Source organism: Chiloscyllium plagiosum, unplaced genomic scaffold (genome assembly GCF_037043375.1).
Source record: "Chiloscyllium plagiosum isolate Xiang-an unplaced genomic scaffold, Cpla_swu_hap1 HiC_scaffold_46, whole genome shotgun sequence".
Lineage (NCBI taxonomy): Eukaryota > Metazoa > Chordata > Chondrichthyes > Orectolobiformes > Hemiscylliidae > Chiloscyllium > Chiloscyllium plagiosum.
Genome location: NW_028270184.1, coordinates 35741052 through 35756170, shown reverse-complemented (window position 1 = coordinate 35756170; position 15119 = coordinate 35741052). Strand labels below are relative to the sequence as shown.

Sequence of the window (15119 nt, the reverse complement as noted above, 5' to 3'; positions counted from 1 at the left end):
CAAGATGCTAAGCATTCTAAAGATGTAGAAACTCGAAGACGATGGGAAAGGCTGATTGCTTCGGATCGGAGATGCTGTGGCTACTGTCAGGCAGCCGATATTAAACAATATAATGTACTGTGCATGGTAACACTGCAATATCTGTGGAGGGACAGTTCATTCGGGTCCTCTACGAATTCCCACTGACAGACGGAAATCACAGAGTCATTAAAACCATCAGTAATCCCTCTACATTGCGAAAACAAGGATACATACAACAGATGCACGTTGAGGGCGAAAACATCATGTATATCTCATCCAACATATATATATATAGATATATCATCCAAAACCGATTGCTGATACGGATGTCTACATACTGCCAGATGATGGGTATGTCAACCACGCCTGCGTGGAAAGTTCTATATCACAAAACCTGAAGAAAACCCAACCCTAATAGCCACTGGTCCAATCGTGCTCCATCTGCTGTGAGGTTTCAGATCATGTTGAAGGAGGTGACACAGCTCTATGTCCAGCTCATTGTTTAATCAACGTCCCTCACACTCTGTTCCTGGGTTAAGAGTAACTTGTGAAAATGTCTTGGAAAATCCCAGTGGTTATGGCAGATCACTTTCCCAATGTTTTTAGAGCTTCCCCCGCTGTTGCTCATGTTGCAGACCATGGTGCTACAATTATAGAGGCCATTATCCTTTCAGAGTTGGTTACAAATAATGTCTGAGGCGAATCACAGCACAAGTCCCAGCAAAAGATCTCCAACACATCTGCAAACATTTCAAGAACAGGAATCAGTCAAACGCCCCTCAGCTGCAAGTATTATGGGTAAGGCCAGCATCCTCTAAATGGTTTCAAAAGTTAGCTCGGCACTAACGTTTTCTTATTGAAAGATAGAGGGGGAAGTGACGACGACCAGAGGGGCAGCCGAGACCCGGAAGCAGTTAGTGTAAGCTTACCTGGGTAGGTTTTTCCCCCTTTAAAAGCGCGAAGGAGAGGAACCCGAGGCACTACACGGGTAGTGCCTCCCACCCGCCCTCCTCCTCTAACGTAATAATAACATCTGTTGTGGTAAGTAGGTAAGTGCTGAATTTTGCTTGTTTTATTCTTTAGACCCAGTTTTTTTTAAATAAAAGTTAGCTTTAGAGGGATGGCAGTGAAGGCAGTGCAATGTTCCTCCTGCAACATGTATGAGGTGAGGGATGCCATCGACGTCCCTGCCGATTACACTTGCAGGAAGTGCACCCATCTCCAGCTCCTCCAAGACCGTGTTAGGGAACTGGAGCTGGAGTTGGATGAACTTCGGATCATTCGGGAGGCAGAGGGGGTCATAGATCAGAGTTATAGGGAAGTAGTAACTCCAAAGATGGCAGATAGATGGGTGACAGTGAGGGGGACTGGGAGGAAGCAGCCAGTGCAGGGACCCCCTGCGGCCGTTCCCCTCAAGAACAAGTATACCGTTTTGGATACTTGTGGGGGGATGACTTACCAGGGGTAAGTAACGGGGCTCAGGTCTCTGGCACGGAGCCTGTCCCCGTTACTCAGAAGGGAAGGGTGAAGAAGAGCAGAGCAGTAGTAATTGGGGACTCGATAGTTCGGGGCACAGATAGGCGGTTTTGTGGGAACGAGAGAGACTCACGTTTGGTATGTTGCCTCACAGGTGCAAGGGTACGTGATGTCTCTGATCGTGTTTTCCGGGTCCTGGAGGGGGAGGGGGAGCAGCCCGAAGTCGTGGTCCATATTTTCACCAACGACATAGGTAGGAGGAGTGCCGAGGATGTTAGACAGGCTTTCAGGGAGCTAGGTTGGAAGCTCAGAGTTAGAACGAACAGAGTTGTTGTATCTGGTTTGTTACCCGTGCCACGTGATAGAGATTCGAGGAATAGGGAAAGAGAACACTTAAATGCGTGGCTACAGGGATGGTGCAGGAGGGAGGGATTCCGGTTTTTGGATAACTGGGGTTCTTTCTGGGGACGGTGGGACCTCTATAAACAGGATGGTCAACACCTGAACCTAAGGGGCACCAGTATCCTTGGGGGGAGGTTTTCTAGGGTTAAACTAACTCTCCAGGGGCATGGGAACCCAGATTGTAGCTTCAGGGTGCAGGGCCTGGAGTGTAGGGAGGTTAGGAACATGGCATCAATTTCAAAGGAGAGTGCCTGTAAACAGGAAAGTGGCTTGAAGTGTGTATACTTCAATGCAAGAAGTATACGAAATAAGGTAGGTGAACTTGCTGCGTGGGTTGGTACCTGGGACTTCGATGTTGTGGCTATTACGGAGACATGGCTAGAACAGGGACAGGATTGACTGTTGCAGGTTCCAGGATTTAAATGTTTTAGTAGGGTCAGAGGTGGGGGTAAAAGAGGGGGAAGTGTGGCATTGCTTGTCAAAGATAGTATTACAGTGGTGGAAAGGACGATGGATGAAGACTTGCCATCTGAGGTAGTTTGGGCTGAGGTTAGGAATAGGAAAGGTGAGGTCACCGTGTTAGGAGTCTTTTACAGGCCTCCTAATAGTCCTAGAATCATTGAAGAAAGGATAGGGAAAGTGATTCAGGAGATGAGTGACAGTAATAGGGTGGTTGTTATGGGGGACTTTAACTTTCCTGATATTGATTGGGAAAGCTATAGCTCAAGTTGGTTAGATGGGTCAGTGTTTGTTCAATGTGTGCAGGAGAGTTTCCTGACACAATATGTAGTCAGGCCAACAAGAGGTGAGGCCATACTGGATTTGGTTCTGGGTAACGAACCAGGCCAGGTGTTAGAATTAGAGGTAGGTGAGCACTTTGGGGATAGTGACCATAATTCGGTGATTTTTACTCTCGTGATGGAGAGGGATAAGTGTGTACGACAGGGCAAGAGTTATAGCTGGGGTCAGGGAAATTATGATGCGGTGAGGCATGACTTAGGATGTGTGGCTTGGAAAAGTAGACTCCAAGGCAAGAGTGTAAATGATATGTGGAGCTTGTTCAAGGAGCAACAATTGAGTGTCCTTGATAATTATGTACCTGTCAGGCAGGGAGGAAAGGGTCGTGCGAGGGAGCCATGGGATAATAAGGAATTGGAATCCCTTGTTAAATGGAAGAGGGCGGCCTATATCAACATGAGGCGTGAAGGTTCAATTGGGGCATTCCATGAACTTACGACTCGCTGAGTGAAGAACCTACCCCTAACTTCAGTCCTATATCTACCCCTATATTGAGAGTTATAGGGTAGCCAGGAAGGACCTGAAGAGAGAGCTAAGAGCAGCAAGGAGGGGACATGAAAGGTCCTTAGTCGGTAGGATTAGGGAAAACCCTAAGGCTTTCTATAGGTATGTTAGGAATAAAAGAATGACTTGGGTAGGAATAGGTCCACTCAAGGATAGCAGTGGGAAGTTGCGTGTGGAGGCGGAAGAGATTGGGGAGACACTGAATGAATATTTTTCTTCAGTATTTACTCAGGAACAGGGCATTGTCGTCGATGTGAATACTGAGTCACAAATAAGTAGAATGGATGGCTTTGAGGTATGTAGAGAAGAGGTGTTGGAAATCCTGGAAAAGGTGAAAATAGATAAGTCCCCTGGGCCTGATGGCATTTATCCTAGGATTCTCTGGGAATCAAGGGAGGAGATTGCAGAGACATTGGCCTTGATTTTTATGTCCTCTTTGTCTACAGGAGTAGTGCCAGAAGACTGGAGGATAGCAAATGTGGTTCCCTTGTTCAAAAAGGGGAGTAGGGAAACCCTGGTAACTATAGGCCGGTGAGTCTCACTTCTGTTTTGGGCAAAGTCTTATAGAGAATTGTAAGGGATAGGATTTATGCACATATGGATAGGAATAATGTGATCAAGGATAGTCAGCATGGTTTTGTGAAGGGCAGGTCGTGCCTCACAAACCTTATTAAATTCTTTGAAAAGGTGACGAAGGAGGTTGATGAGGGGAAAGCGGTAGATGTGGTATATATGGATTTTAGTAAGGCGTTTGATAAGGTTCCCCATGGTAGGCTACTTCAAAAAATACGGAGGTATGGCATTGAGGGTGAGTTGGAGGTTGGATTAGGAATTGGCTGGATGGAAGAAGACAGAGGGTAGTAGTTGATGGTAAAGGTTCATCTTGGAGTGCAGTTACTAGCGGTGTTCCGCAAAGATCTGTTTTGGGACCATTGCTGTTTGTCATTTTTATAAATGACCTGGAAGAGTGGTTAGAAGGTTGGGTGAGCAAGTTTGCGGATGATACGAAAGTCGGAGGAGTTGTTGACAGTGAGGAAGGATGTGGCAGGTTACAGCAGGATATAGAGAAGCTGCAGAGCTGGGCAGAAAGGTGGCAAATGGAATTCAATGTAGCTAAGTGTGAGGTGATTCACTTTGGGAAGAATAACAAAAAGATGGGGTAGTGGGCTAATGGTCGGATACTTGGTAGTGTGGATGAGCAGAGGGATCTTGGTGTCCATGTACACAGATCTCTGAAAGTTGCCACCCAGGTAAATAGTGCGGTGAGGAAGGCATATGGCGTACTGGCTTTTATTGGTAGAGGAATTGAGTTCCGGAGTCCTAAGGTCATGATGCAGTTGTATAAGACTCTGGTGCGGCCGCATCTGGAATATTGTGTGCAGTTTTGGTCGCCATACGATAGGAAGGATGTGGAGGCACTGGAACGGGTGCAGAGGAGGTTTACCAGGATGTTGCCTGGTATGGAAGGAAGATCGTATGAGGAAAGACTGAGACACTTGGGGCTGTTTTCATTAGAGAAAAGAAGGTTAAGGGGTGACTTGATTGAGGTGTACAAGATGATTAGGGGGTTAGATAGGGTTGACAGTGTGAACATTTTCCCGCATATGGAGTCGGGTATTACAAGGGGGCATAGCTTTAAATTAAGGGGGGGTAGATATAGGACTGAAGTTAGGGGTAGGTTCTTCACTCAGCGAGTCGTAAGTTCATGGAATGCCCTGCCAGTAGCAGTGGTGGACTCTCCCTCTTTATGGGCATTTAAGCGGGCATTGGATAGGTATATGGAGGATAGTGGGTTAGTATAGATTAGGTGGGCTTGGATCGGCGCAACATCGAGGGCCAAAGGGCCTGTACTGCGCTGTATTCTTCTATGTTCTATGTTCTATGTGTTCAGGCCAGATGCGACTTCTCAAACTATTCAACACAGGCAGGTGTAGCCGATTTAAGCATGATAAGATTAGATTATTTACAGCGTGGAAACAGGCACTTCGGCCCAACAAGTCCACACCGACCTTCTGAAGCGCAACCTAGCCAGACTCAATCACTACATATACCCCTTCAGCTAACACTACGGACAATTTAACATGGCCAATTCACCTAACCTGCACATCTTTGGACTGTGGGAGGAAACCAGAGCACCCAGACAAAACCCATGCAGACACGGGGACAATGTGCTAACACCACACAGTCAGTCGCTCGAAGCAGGAATTTAACCCGTGTCTCAGGCGCTGTGAAACAGCAGTGCTAACCTCTGTGTCACCGTGCCGCCCATTATTATTAGTTAAAATAAAAACAAAGGGAATAGGAACTTATTATAGCCTAACTATTATAAAACGTAACACAGTAACAGATATAGCATCTTGTATGCATGAATGGTTACATTATTGTAACATTCCAGAATCAAAAATTCACATTCTAACACGGATCTGTATATGCAATTCTCCAATCCAAGAGGACGTAACATGATACTGAAGCTTCCAACCATTCTTTGACCACAAACAGCTTCTGACTACTATAAGTAATGCAGAAAAAATTAAGCTGAGTCTGTGAGTGCTGGCAATTCCCCTTCCATTGTTATCACCATTTTAAAACAAACCATAAGATCTTACAAGGTATTTACTGAATCCATTTTCAGTAGCCAGTTTAGCAACTCGACATTTATAACGTCTATTCATAAAAAAAGGATCGGTCAAAAATATTGTTTTTTTAAAGTGACAACATCCTGACACAATTTAGTTGCCGGGTCCTTCATAATAATACTTAAGAGTCGTCATTGTGCTACTGAACACACCGTCTGCTGAGAGCGACAAACACAGACGTTAAGTGGACAGAGAGAGGCCATATTTGAAATAAAAGTCAAATCTACTGGAACCCACCGTCTAACATGGAGCATCACATGAGACTCACAAGGATTTGAACAACGACCCAACGCAAACAATGTATTTGCTTTTAAGAGTGAAATACCAGCACTTGAAACGCTACTGATCAAAAAGCAATCCCAGGGAAAGATGGAAAAGGAGAGAAAGATTCACATTGAAGATAGAGGCAGCCAATTAATTAACGAAGACCATGTTGTGGAAACATGGTGGGACTGACTGGAGGAGTGAGACCTTACATGGTCAAATTGCAAGAATGACAACATTGAATGAATATATCGCCAGAACAGCTGAACTGTTTTTTCCATCAGTTTTGAAATCGCCCTGACGAAACCAGCCCAGCTACCATAAAATGCTACAAAACGACATCCCACCATGGAGAAATGTGTATACCTTGTTAGTTTGTATTCATATAACTGGAATACCGGCCCAGTTTGGCAGCATTGCACACCGTTGCTAATTTAGCGGGCTACACTGAGGTTCGGGAAATAATGAGGACCGCAGATGCTGGAGTTAAGAGTCGAGAGTGTGGTACTGGAAAAGCACAGTCAGTCAGGCAGCATCGAAGCACCAGGAGGATCGAAGATTCGAGTTTCCTGATGAAGAGCTTATTGGGTCTGGCAATGCCTTTATTCTAACATCTCCAGCGGATTATCACATCTGTCAGTGAAATGTCACTCAATTTCTGTCCCTATTGATTAGCCAACCTCCTGCAAAATGTTAATATTTAATCTGATGTCATCTATGTGTGTTCCTTCTTAAACAACAATTTTGAAACACGCATTCCCCAAAACAATCATACACACACACACACACACACACACACACACACACACACACACACACACACACACACACACACACACACACACACACACACACACACACACACACACACACACACACACACACACACACACACACACACACACACACACACACACACACCATTTTCCCTTCTCCTTGTCCAAAGGAGACGCAGCGGCACAAAGTTGTGGGAGATCTATTTAGTGTCACGGACAGCAATGGCTGCAAATCTTCCCGTTATCAACATTTAGCTATTGCAATTGTAGTCGAAAACATGGTGCTGGAAAAGCACAGTCGGTCAGGCAATGTCAGACGAGAAGGGAAATCGACATTTGGTGCAAAAGCCCTTTATCAGCACTTCGTTACCCACTATCTATTGGAAACCACTAACTGTCCCAATTATCATCTATTTACCCTCTAACCAGATCCTGTCAACTACTTTATCTGTCCAACCGTTCTTCTCTCTCTTTCGACTCTGACCCCATCTACCATTTACTCGTTACCCCCTCCCGCACCCCACATTCTACATGTAAACTGTCATTTTCCCAGCTGCCCTGGGTTCTGAAGAAGGGCCATCGGACCCGAAGTGTTAATATTGCTTTCTCTTCAGAGATGTGCCAGGCCTGCTGAGGATTTCCTGCAACTTCTGGTTTTGTTTTAGTTGATTTTGTTGATACGTTCAGCTGATTATTTGTACATGGCAAGAAAATGATGCATTTCAATCGGTATCTTCAGACGTGATTGCTAACTGCGAAGAATCAAGTGAAAGAAGTCAATTGCATTTTTTAATGGACTTGAAATATGTAGCTTTAGTTACAGTAGAATAAGTTAATGTATAATTACATTTTTCGTAATTAGAAATGTGCATGTGACCATCAATGAAACACGTTCTATGACAGTGGGGAATTAACTGCCTTCCATAACATGTTTACTTGTGTCAATAAATTTAAATATTTAGCAACATTAGCATCCCACTCGAGTTCCAGCAAGGCACGAACACAGTCCGATTGCCTGTAGCACGAAGGCAAAGCTCACTTCAGAGAGAATGCATTATCCAATTGACAATGTGTTAAAAATATACTATAATACGCTTGCTGTTATTGGTGTCCCTGGTAGGTTACATTTTTTTCATTTTTCATTGCAAACCTGAATTTGTATCAATCCTTTGGTGCCTGGTGATATCCATTTTCATTCTGTGGATGCTTATGTTGATATCTAATGCAAAGTCACACATATGCAGGTACTAATTCAGTGATATAGTTCCGTTCAGCCAAATGACTTCAATGATACTGCAAGTTGCAGTTATTTCCTCGTATGCACGAAAAATCATGCTTGACGCCTGTTGGTTGTCTAAATTATGAAGTTGATATCTTCACTACAGTTAATAATATCAGGAAAGTCTCTGAGGTAAACTACAATTTGGAGCACCTGTCAGTGCAATTTTGAATTGATATTAATTATAAACTCAACAATGATAGTGGATATCAGTAAACTCTGCAAACGGAAGCATTGTTCCCTGAGGAAGTGCACTAAGTGTAGCTTAGTGATCCTAATTTTGATGTTATTTTGGCAGTATTTGTTATTGCAGAGTTATATGCAGTTTGCTTTGCTAACGGGAAGTTGATTGTAATTTTTCAAAATAATTGTTTGAGAAACTACATATTATCCAATGTACAAAACAGTATTAAGTTGAAAACGGAGAGACTGGTCAGTCTTCTTTTTTGTCCATTTCAAGATAAATGCCTTGTTGCTGTTCTTTCGATGTGATCTACTGAAAAAGACGATTGTCAACTGTTTATTGTCAGAGAAACACTGGGATAATGTTGTTAACAAACTCATGACCTCCATACATTTGATGGATGAATAATTTGAGGGCCTGGGTGTTACGTTATGAATTGTCATGCCGCCAAAAATTGTCTCCTTTGCGTAATGAATGAGCTCCAGCTATTGTTAGGGTAAAACATGGTGAGGCAGAATTAAAACTGCATAAAACGGTAATCAAAGATCCAAATTAATTGAATGTTTTCAGATTATAACTCTTTCAAAAAGTGAACATCTGCAGACCACTGTATGAAGTTTTAAGCTCAGAACTTGTCGAGTATTCGGTGTGTTCAAGTCAGAGTGGAGATAGGATTCAAAAGAAAATTAACCAACCCCACATCTACCTCTATTCCAAACAGTATTTGGAAATTATGAACCCATTTTCTCTCACACAGTTAATATAGTCGCCATTGCGATCTTATCCAAGGGAAAGTGCGGTCTCTCAAAGTGCACCACTTACTACTTGGTGGCCATGGCAACAGCGGATCTGCAATTTATGATCACCGAAGTCACACTATGGCGGATCATTTATTACTACTTCCCGGGATCTTTCATTTTCATTACTCCGGTCTGTAGTGTTATCAATGTCTTGCGACGTGTCACCACTGAATGCTCTGTCTGGTTCACGGTTACTTTCACTTTAGATCGATGTATAGCCATTTGTTGTCATAAATTAAAACCAAAATATTGCACTGAGAAAATTGCTCATATGGTTCTAGCAACAACCTCGATTGTGCTCTTTTTGAAAGATGTCACCTACTACTTCACGCAAGAACCTGGAAAGATAATTAACAATATCCCATGGTTCTGTTACATCAAGCCAAGCTACTACAATGAAATTGGATGGATAATTTTTGATTGGTTTGATAATATTATGACTCCATTGCTCCCATTTGCATTCATTTTATTGCTCAATGCTCTGACAGTGAAATACATTTTAGTGAGTAGTAGAGTCCGTAAGGGACTAAGAGGACATAGTACCGCAGAGAATTGCGGTGACCCAGAGATGGAAAGCAGGAGGCGGTCTGTGGTTTTACTTTTCATTATATCGGGCAGCTTCATTCTTCTGTGGTTCGTGCATGTTGTCGATTTCCTCTATTACAACTTTACAGGAGCAAATGCCAGGGCTTACAACAATTCGGATTTCATATTTCAAAGAGTTGGGTTTATGTTGCGAAACTTAAATTGCTGCACGAACACGTTTATTTACCTGGCGACTCAGTCTAAATTCAGACAGCAAGTCAAGAATGCCGTGAGATTTCCTGTTTCAGCAATGTTTCAATTCTCTCAGAAGTAGCTAAATTAGAACATTGCACAATTGAGTTCCAAGGTTCAATTTCACAGATATAATATTTCACACCCGGATCTCAGGATAGAGTCCAGCACAATTCCATGACGAATTGCTGGTATAATTAATGTCAAAGGAGAAGGATGGTCGATACTGTCACACCTGAACGACAAGAAGAGGATCATCAGTCACTATCTCATTTCCACAGCCATGTGTATAATTTCCTGTCTCCTGTTATATTGTTCAGAAAGCTGTAAACTACATCGTGCAAAAGAAATACTGCAGCGTCTTTGTTCTTATTCATATCGGTTGATTGTTAATGCATTGATTCTTCATTCTTTATTATTCGGTCCCTTCAATTCTGTCAATCCCAAAACGCAACACTTCTCCATATCTCTGTCCGTATCTGTGTTTGTGTGTGTGTGTGTGTGTGTGTGTGTGTGTGTGTGTGTGTTTGTATGTGTGTGTGTGTGTGTTTGTATGTCTGTGTGTGTGTTTGTGTGTGTGTGTGCTCGGAACATGAATCGAGCTGTTCAAATTAGGAACATCTTGGCTTTGGACAGTGGTACCAGGCACTTATTACTGAGGCACTTTAGGCCAGCAGCACTAATTATCTGAAAATAATTCATGGACTGCAGGTCCTGCGAATGAATTATTCGATCATTTTTACTCAGTTACAGTGAAAAGATTAGACCTGCTCAGCGAAGCGCAGATGTGTGTACCAGTGGAATCACCATGCAGCCATGGAAACGATGAATACACCGTGTGTTGCTTCATGCTAATATTTCTTACACGTCAACATTCAGCAATTATTGGGTGCACTCAGTAATCCTACAAAATACGGGCTCAGACATAAATTCTGCAGATTTATCCAATTCGTTCATTCGAACATCAACACTTGCCAACAGATGATGAGGCAGCCATCATTTATCAAACTTAAGAATTGTAAATCACGGAGTTTTATTTCAGAGATTTGACCATTTGACCATCATGTCTGCACCACCTCACTGAATGGTCATCGTGACTTAGTGTAATTTCTATTCCTCGTCTTCACAACGTAGAATATTATTTCTATTGAAATAATCATCCAATGACCTCTCTAATACATCAACTGTACCCACTGAATCGACATATTCCTCCCCCTGAATTCCAGATGATAAATGCTCGATGTGTTAGAAGGAACAATCTCATATTGCCTCTGTAGCAAGAAGCATAATATCTGTGCACGCACATTAGTTAACGTTATGAAGAGTTTCAAGATCTCATTGTCATATCAATGCTCGAGCTATCAGAATACATTAGATGCTCGGGCTTCTGTGGCGAGTAACTCATCTCCGATCCCCAAAATGTATGACCAGCATCTAAAAGGGAAATGAGAATTGCTTGGATCAGTGAAGATCAAAGAACACCGTAAGCTTCTCAATGCACTGCAGCAAGAATTGAAGTCGTGACTCTTCCTCACGTTCCATTTGCAAAATAAGACACTAATTCTCACCGGACTTTAAACAAAAGATACCTGTGAACAGCTTATTTAAGCATGAAGCTTCTGATACGACATGCATCTATTAAACCACAGAAAATATTCTCCAGAATAGAGCCCTAAATAAGGTCTTAAATAAGTTTTTTGTTAATCTAACCATTACTCCTTAGTTGGAGACTGACTCGTCACAAGTCTGCGGAAGACAAGAATCATCAAATTTGCAGTTAGTAAGGGAGACGTTCTGTGTGGTGGTTTTTTTTCTCTCTCCATATGAGAGAACAACTGAATGAATAAATTGGAGCACTTAGTGAATTAAGAGTTCAGTGTTCTGAGGGAAGGCGTGCTTCATTTAACATTTATTGTCATGCGTTTATTGATTTGGGAACGGAGTTCAACGAAGGTGGTGGACTTTTTTTAAGCCTCGAGCATTTCGTTTCCAATTTTGTTCATCAGTACGATCACGTAAATCTGTATCTGCTATTATTAGAAGCAGTAATACTACGGATCGCATTGTATCATCAGTAATGTGAAATGAACCCACTGCGATTAGATAATTTGTGCATTGAAGATTTGTTAATGAAAACTTAATTCATTAGAAAAAATGTTTAATTAGTACATTTCAGAGATGTTCTTAAGATAGTGGACGTTAAATTTATAAATTGACGGTCATGGATGATATTATTATTCCGGGATAACTCAAATATAATTAGCGTTTTCAATCGTTGGCTCTTCGGCTTAAAATTGTTAATCTGGACACCAAGGTGGAACATCAAAGACAGGAAAATAATCAAAGCAGTGATTTGTTTTTTTTTTCTTTTACGGCCGACTTTTCAGATTTGCACAATGGTCATTGAAACTAAGGTATCAATGCACATTCAGAATGCAGGAGAATCCAGATGGCAGAAACGCAGAACGTTCAGTTTTGTCAAGGTCCAATATTTTTGACTCCTTGAATGTGAAAGCAAAAGGCCGTGGATGTTGGAAGTGTTTAACAAATGCAGAAAATCGCTTTACAAATGTTTCTAAAATGGCTGCGCTTTGCCAGTCTTTTTTCTAATGCATTCGTTGCATATCTGGCTGACATATATTTAATATCCTTTTCGAAGTGCGTTAATAAAATGTCAGTGAGGTGACATCTCGGACCATTGCAATCCGTTTGCTGGAGGTAGACACAAAGTGCCCTGAGGGATGCATTTTCCACGGTTTGACACTTGGCAATAGTGAAAGAACAAGGCATGATCTCCACATCAGGACTGGAAATACTTTGGGGAGGTACAGGGAGGTAATGGTGTTCCCATTAGACCAAAGGTTCTGTGACATGGAAAATCCAAGATATGGATTGGACAGAACTATAGATTCAGAACGAGGAACACACCACCGAAACTGAGGCAAAAGAAATAGTGAGAGCAAACAGTGAGGCGACGGTTGTGGTGAAACGAATACAATGCAAGCACAGAATAAGTGGGCAATGATCAAATGTGTTACCAGGATAAATGAAAAGGTGGAACCGCCAGAGAATAGTGGAATTATAACTGCACAATGGTAATAGTTACGGTAAATATAAACAGTGATTTACGAATTCACAATAAGAACCTCTCAGTTTCGGAATGAACCTACTTTCACAGTTTTAAATGATATTGAAGTGCAAATATATGGCCCCAGCAATAGTAGATAAGTATCCAATTTAAAAGCATTTTTTATGTTGCATAACTATTTTTTGCAAAGAAATATACAGAGCAAATCAATGTAAATGATTTGTAGATATGAGCTGGTGTTTAAAGCTCACATTGTTAACATTACCTGAAGAATGACGTCTTATACTGATGCTAATACTTATTTTATCTTACTTCAACTTTATTAAATAAGAAGTCCATTAAACGTTCATGTGACTAGAATTGGTGAATACCATGAAGGTATTTATGATGTGAGTATTGAAGAAATGCTGACATACTGAAATTATTGGAGGACAATTCCATGAAATCAAGATACGTATCGCTTGAAAGAAGCAACTCGTTGAAATCGCTGAACATTTGTGGGAAAATAACCTGTAAGTTGCAATACTCATGGGGAGTTTTCACTCCAGTCATTGCTTGCACGGACCTCTATTGTTCACCATCTCATGTCCTTTTAAATCGAACAAAACGTGCCTTTTTTGGTTAAAAGGTGACATGATGTTATTCACTGCATGGACTTACATGCAGGTTTGAACAGATTACTTATTTCTTTACAAAATCTTCAAAATGCAGAGGTGGGAGAGCATTCAGTTATTCTTGCCTGACACAAACTCCATGCAATTGAATTTTAAAATCAACAATTCTTTATACAACACTGATGAGAATGAGCAAGTGTTGGATTCAGAGTGAACTTTATTTTCCAAAAGGTAGTAACGGTAAGGCTGAAGATCATACTTTTACTTATATTAATCAATGATATGCATCATCGTAAGGAAAGTGCACACTACACTACGTTACCAAACATTCAGAAAACTGAAGTAAGAAACAGAGCACAAGCTAATGGTACTGAATTTACTCAGATGAACAAGTAAACTAATGGCCGTGTGAGTGGAGAGTCAATCTTTTATTTTCACGTTTGCATTGTACAAAATTGAGGAAGGAATCAAATGATTTCTAAATTAAATTCATGACATTAGCACCATTGTGATATACACGTTTTTAAACATTAAGACCTTTTCTTTTTTGTTACTGATTATGTAATAAAATTCTAATTCCAGTGTTTGAAGTACTGACAATCATATATGTAAAAAAATGCATATCGATTATCAGTTTCCATTGAATGTGTTGTGTATGAAGAAGCTAGTGAGAGTTGAGCTCATTTAATTCGTGTTGCGTCTTGACTTTGTTTATTTTGTATTATAATGTTCTCAGCATTTACCAGGGTGGCACAGTTCCACAGTGGTTAGCACTGCAGCCTCATAGTGCTGCGGAACTGGTTCCAATTCCTGGATTGGGTAACTGCCTGCGTGAGTTTGCGCATTTCCCCGATGTCTGCTTAGGTATCTTGCGGGTGGATTGGATTAGTTTCTCGTCAGTTTGTAAACAGGCCATTCAGCCCAACAAGTCCACACCGACCGTCCGAACAGTAACCCACCCAGCCCCATTTCCCTCTGACTAATGCACCTATCATATGGCCAATCCATCTGGCCTGCACATCTTTGGATTGTGGGAGGAAACGCGAGGACCCGGAGGAAAACAACGCGGGCAAGGAGAGAACGTACAAACTACACACAGACAGTCTCTCGGGGCTGGAACTGAACTGGAGCCCCTGGCGTTGTGAGGCAGCAGTGCTAAACACTGAGCCACCATACCACACCACCGTGCTCTGCTTTCCTCGCAATGATGTGCAGTTTGACGAATTGACCATGCTAAATTTCCCATATGTGTTCAGGGATGAATAGGTTGGAGTAAATATAGAGTGTTGGGGTGCAATACATTTTGTGGACTTGTCGAGCCGAAGGCCCTGTTTCCACGCTGCAGGGATTCTATGGTATTAAATAGGATTCTGGACCAACACTTCTCTTCTAAAAGACAAGGTCTGATGCTTCAGGCAAAATAAGAACTAAATGGCCTTGAGATAATTACTGGTGTGCGTGCATTTACAGTTGACACGTGCTGATGGCATCGATAGGTAG

The 15119-nt window shown here is 41.9% G+C and overlaps 1 protein-coding gene across 1 annotated transcript; it reads left to right on the top strand.

The window, feature by feature from the left end:
- Positions 1–7926: 7926 nt before the first annotated feature.
- On the top strand, positions 7927–9999 carry LOC148136319 (putative G protein-coupled receptor 139). The gene is made up of 2 exons (XM_087983776.1): positions 7927–7993; positions 9098–9999. Exons 1-2 carry the CDS (start codon positions 7927–7929, stop codon positions 9997–9999), a joined length of 969 nt encoding a protein of 322 aa, XP_087839902.1.
- The last annotated feature ends 5120 nt before the right edge of the window (positions 10000–15119 follow it).

Bases quoted from the DNA above. Each gene is read 5' to 3' on its own strand.
- LOC148136319 (XM_087983776.1), top strand. From the start codon at position 7,927: ATGCATTATCCAATTGACAATGTGTTAAAAATATACTATAATACGCTT. The intron at 7,994-9,097 runs GTAGGTTACATT...TCTCTCACACAG, and splicing joins TGCTGTTATTGGTGTCCCTG to TTAATATAGTCGCCATTGCG.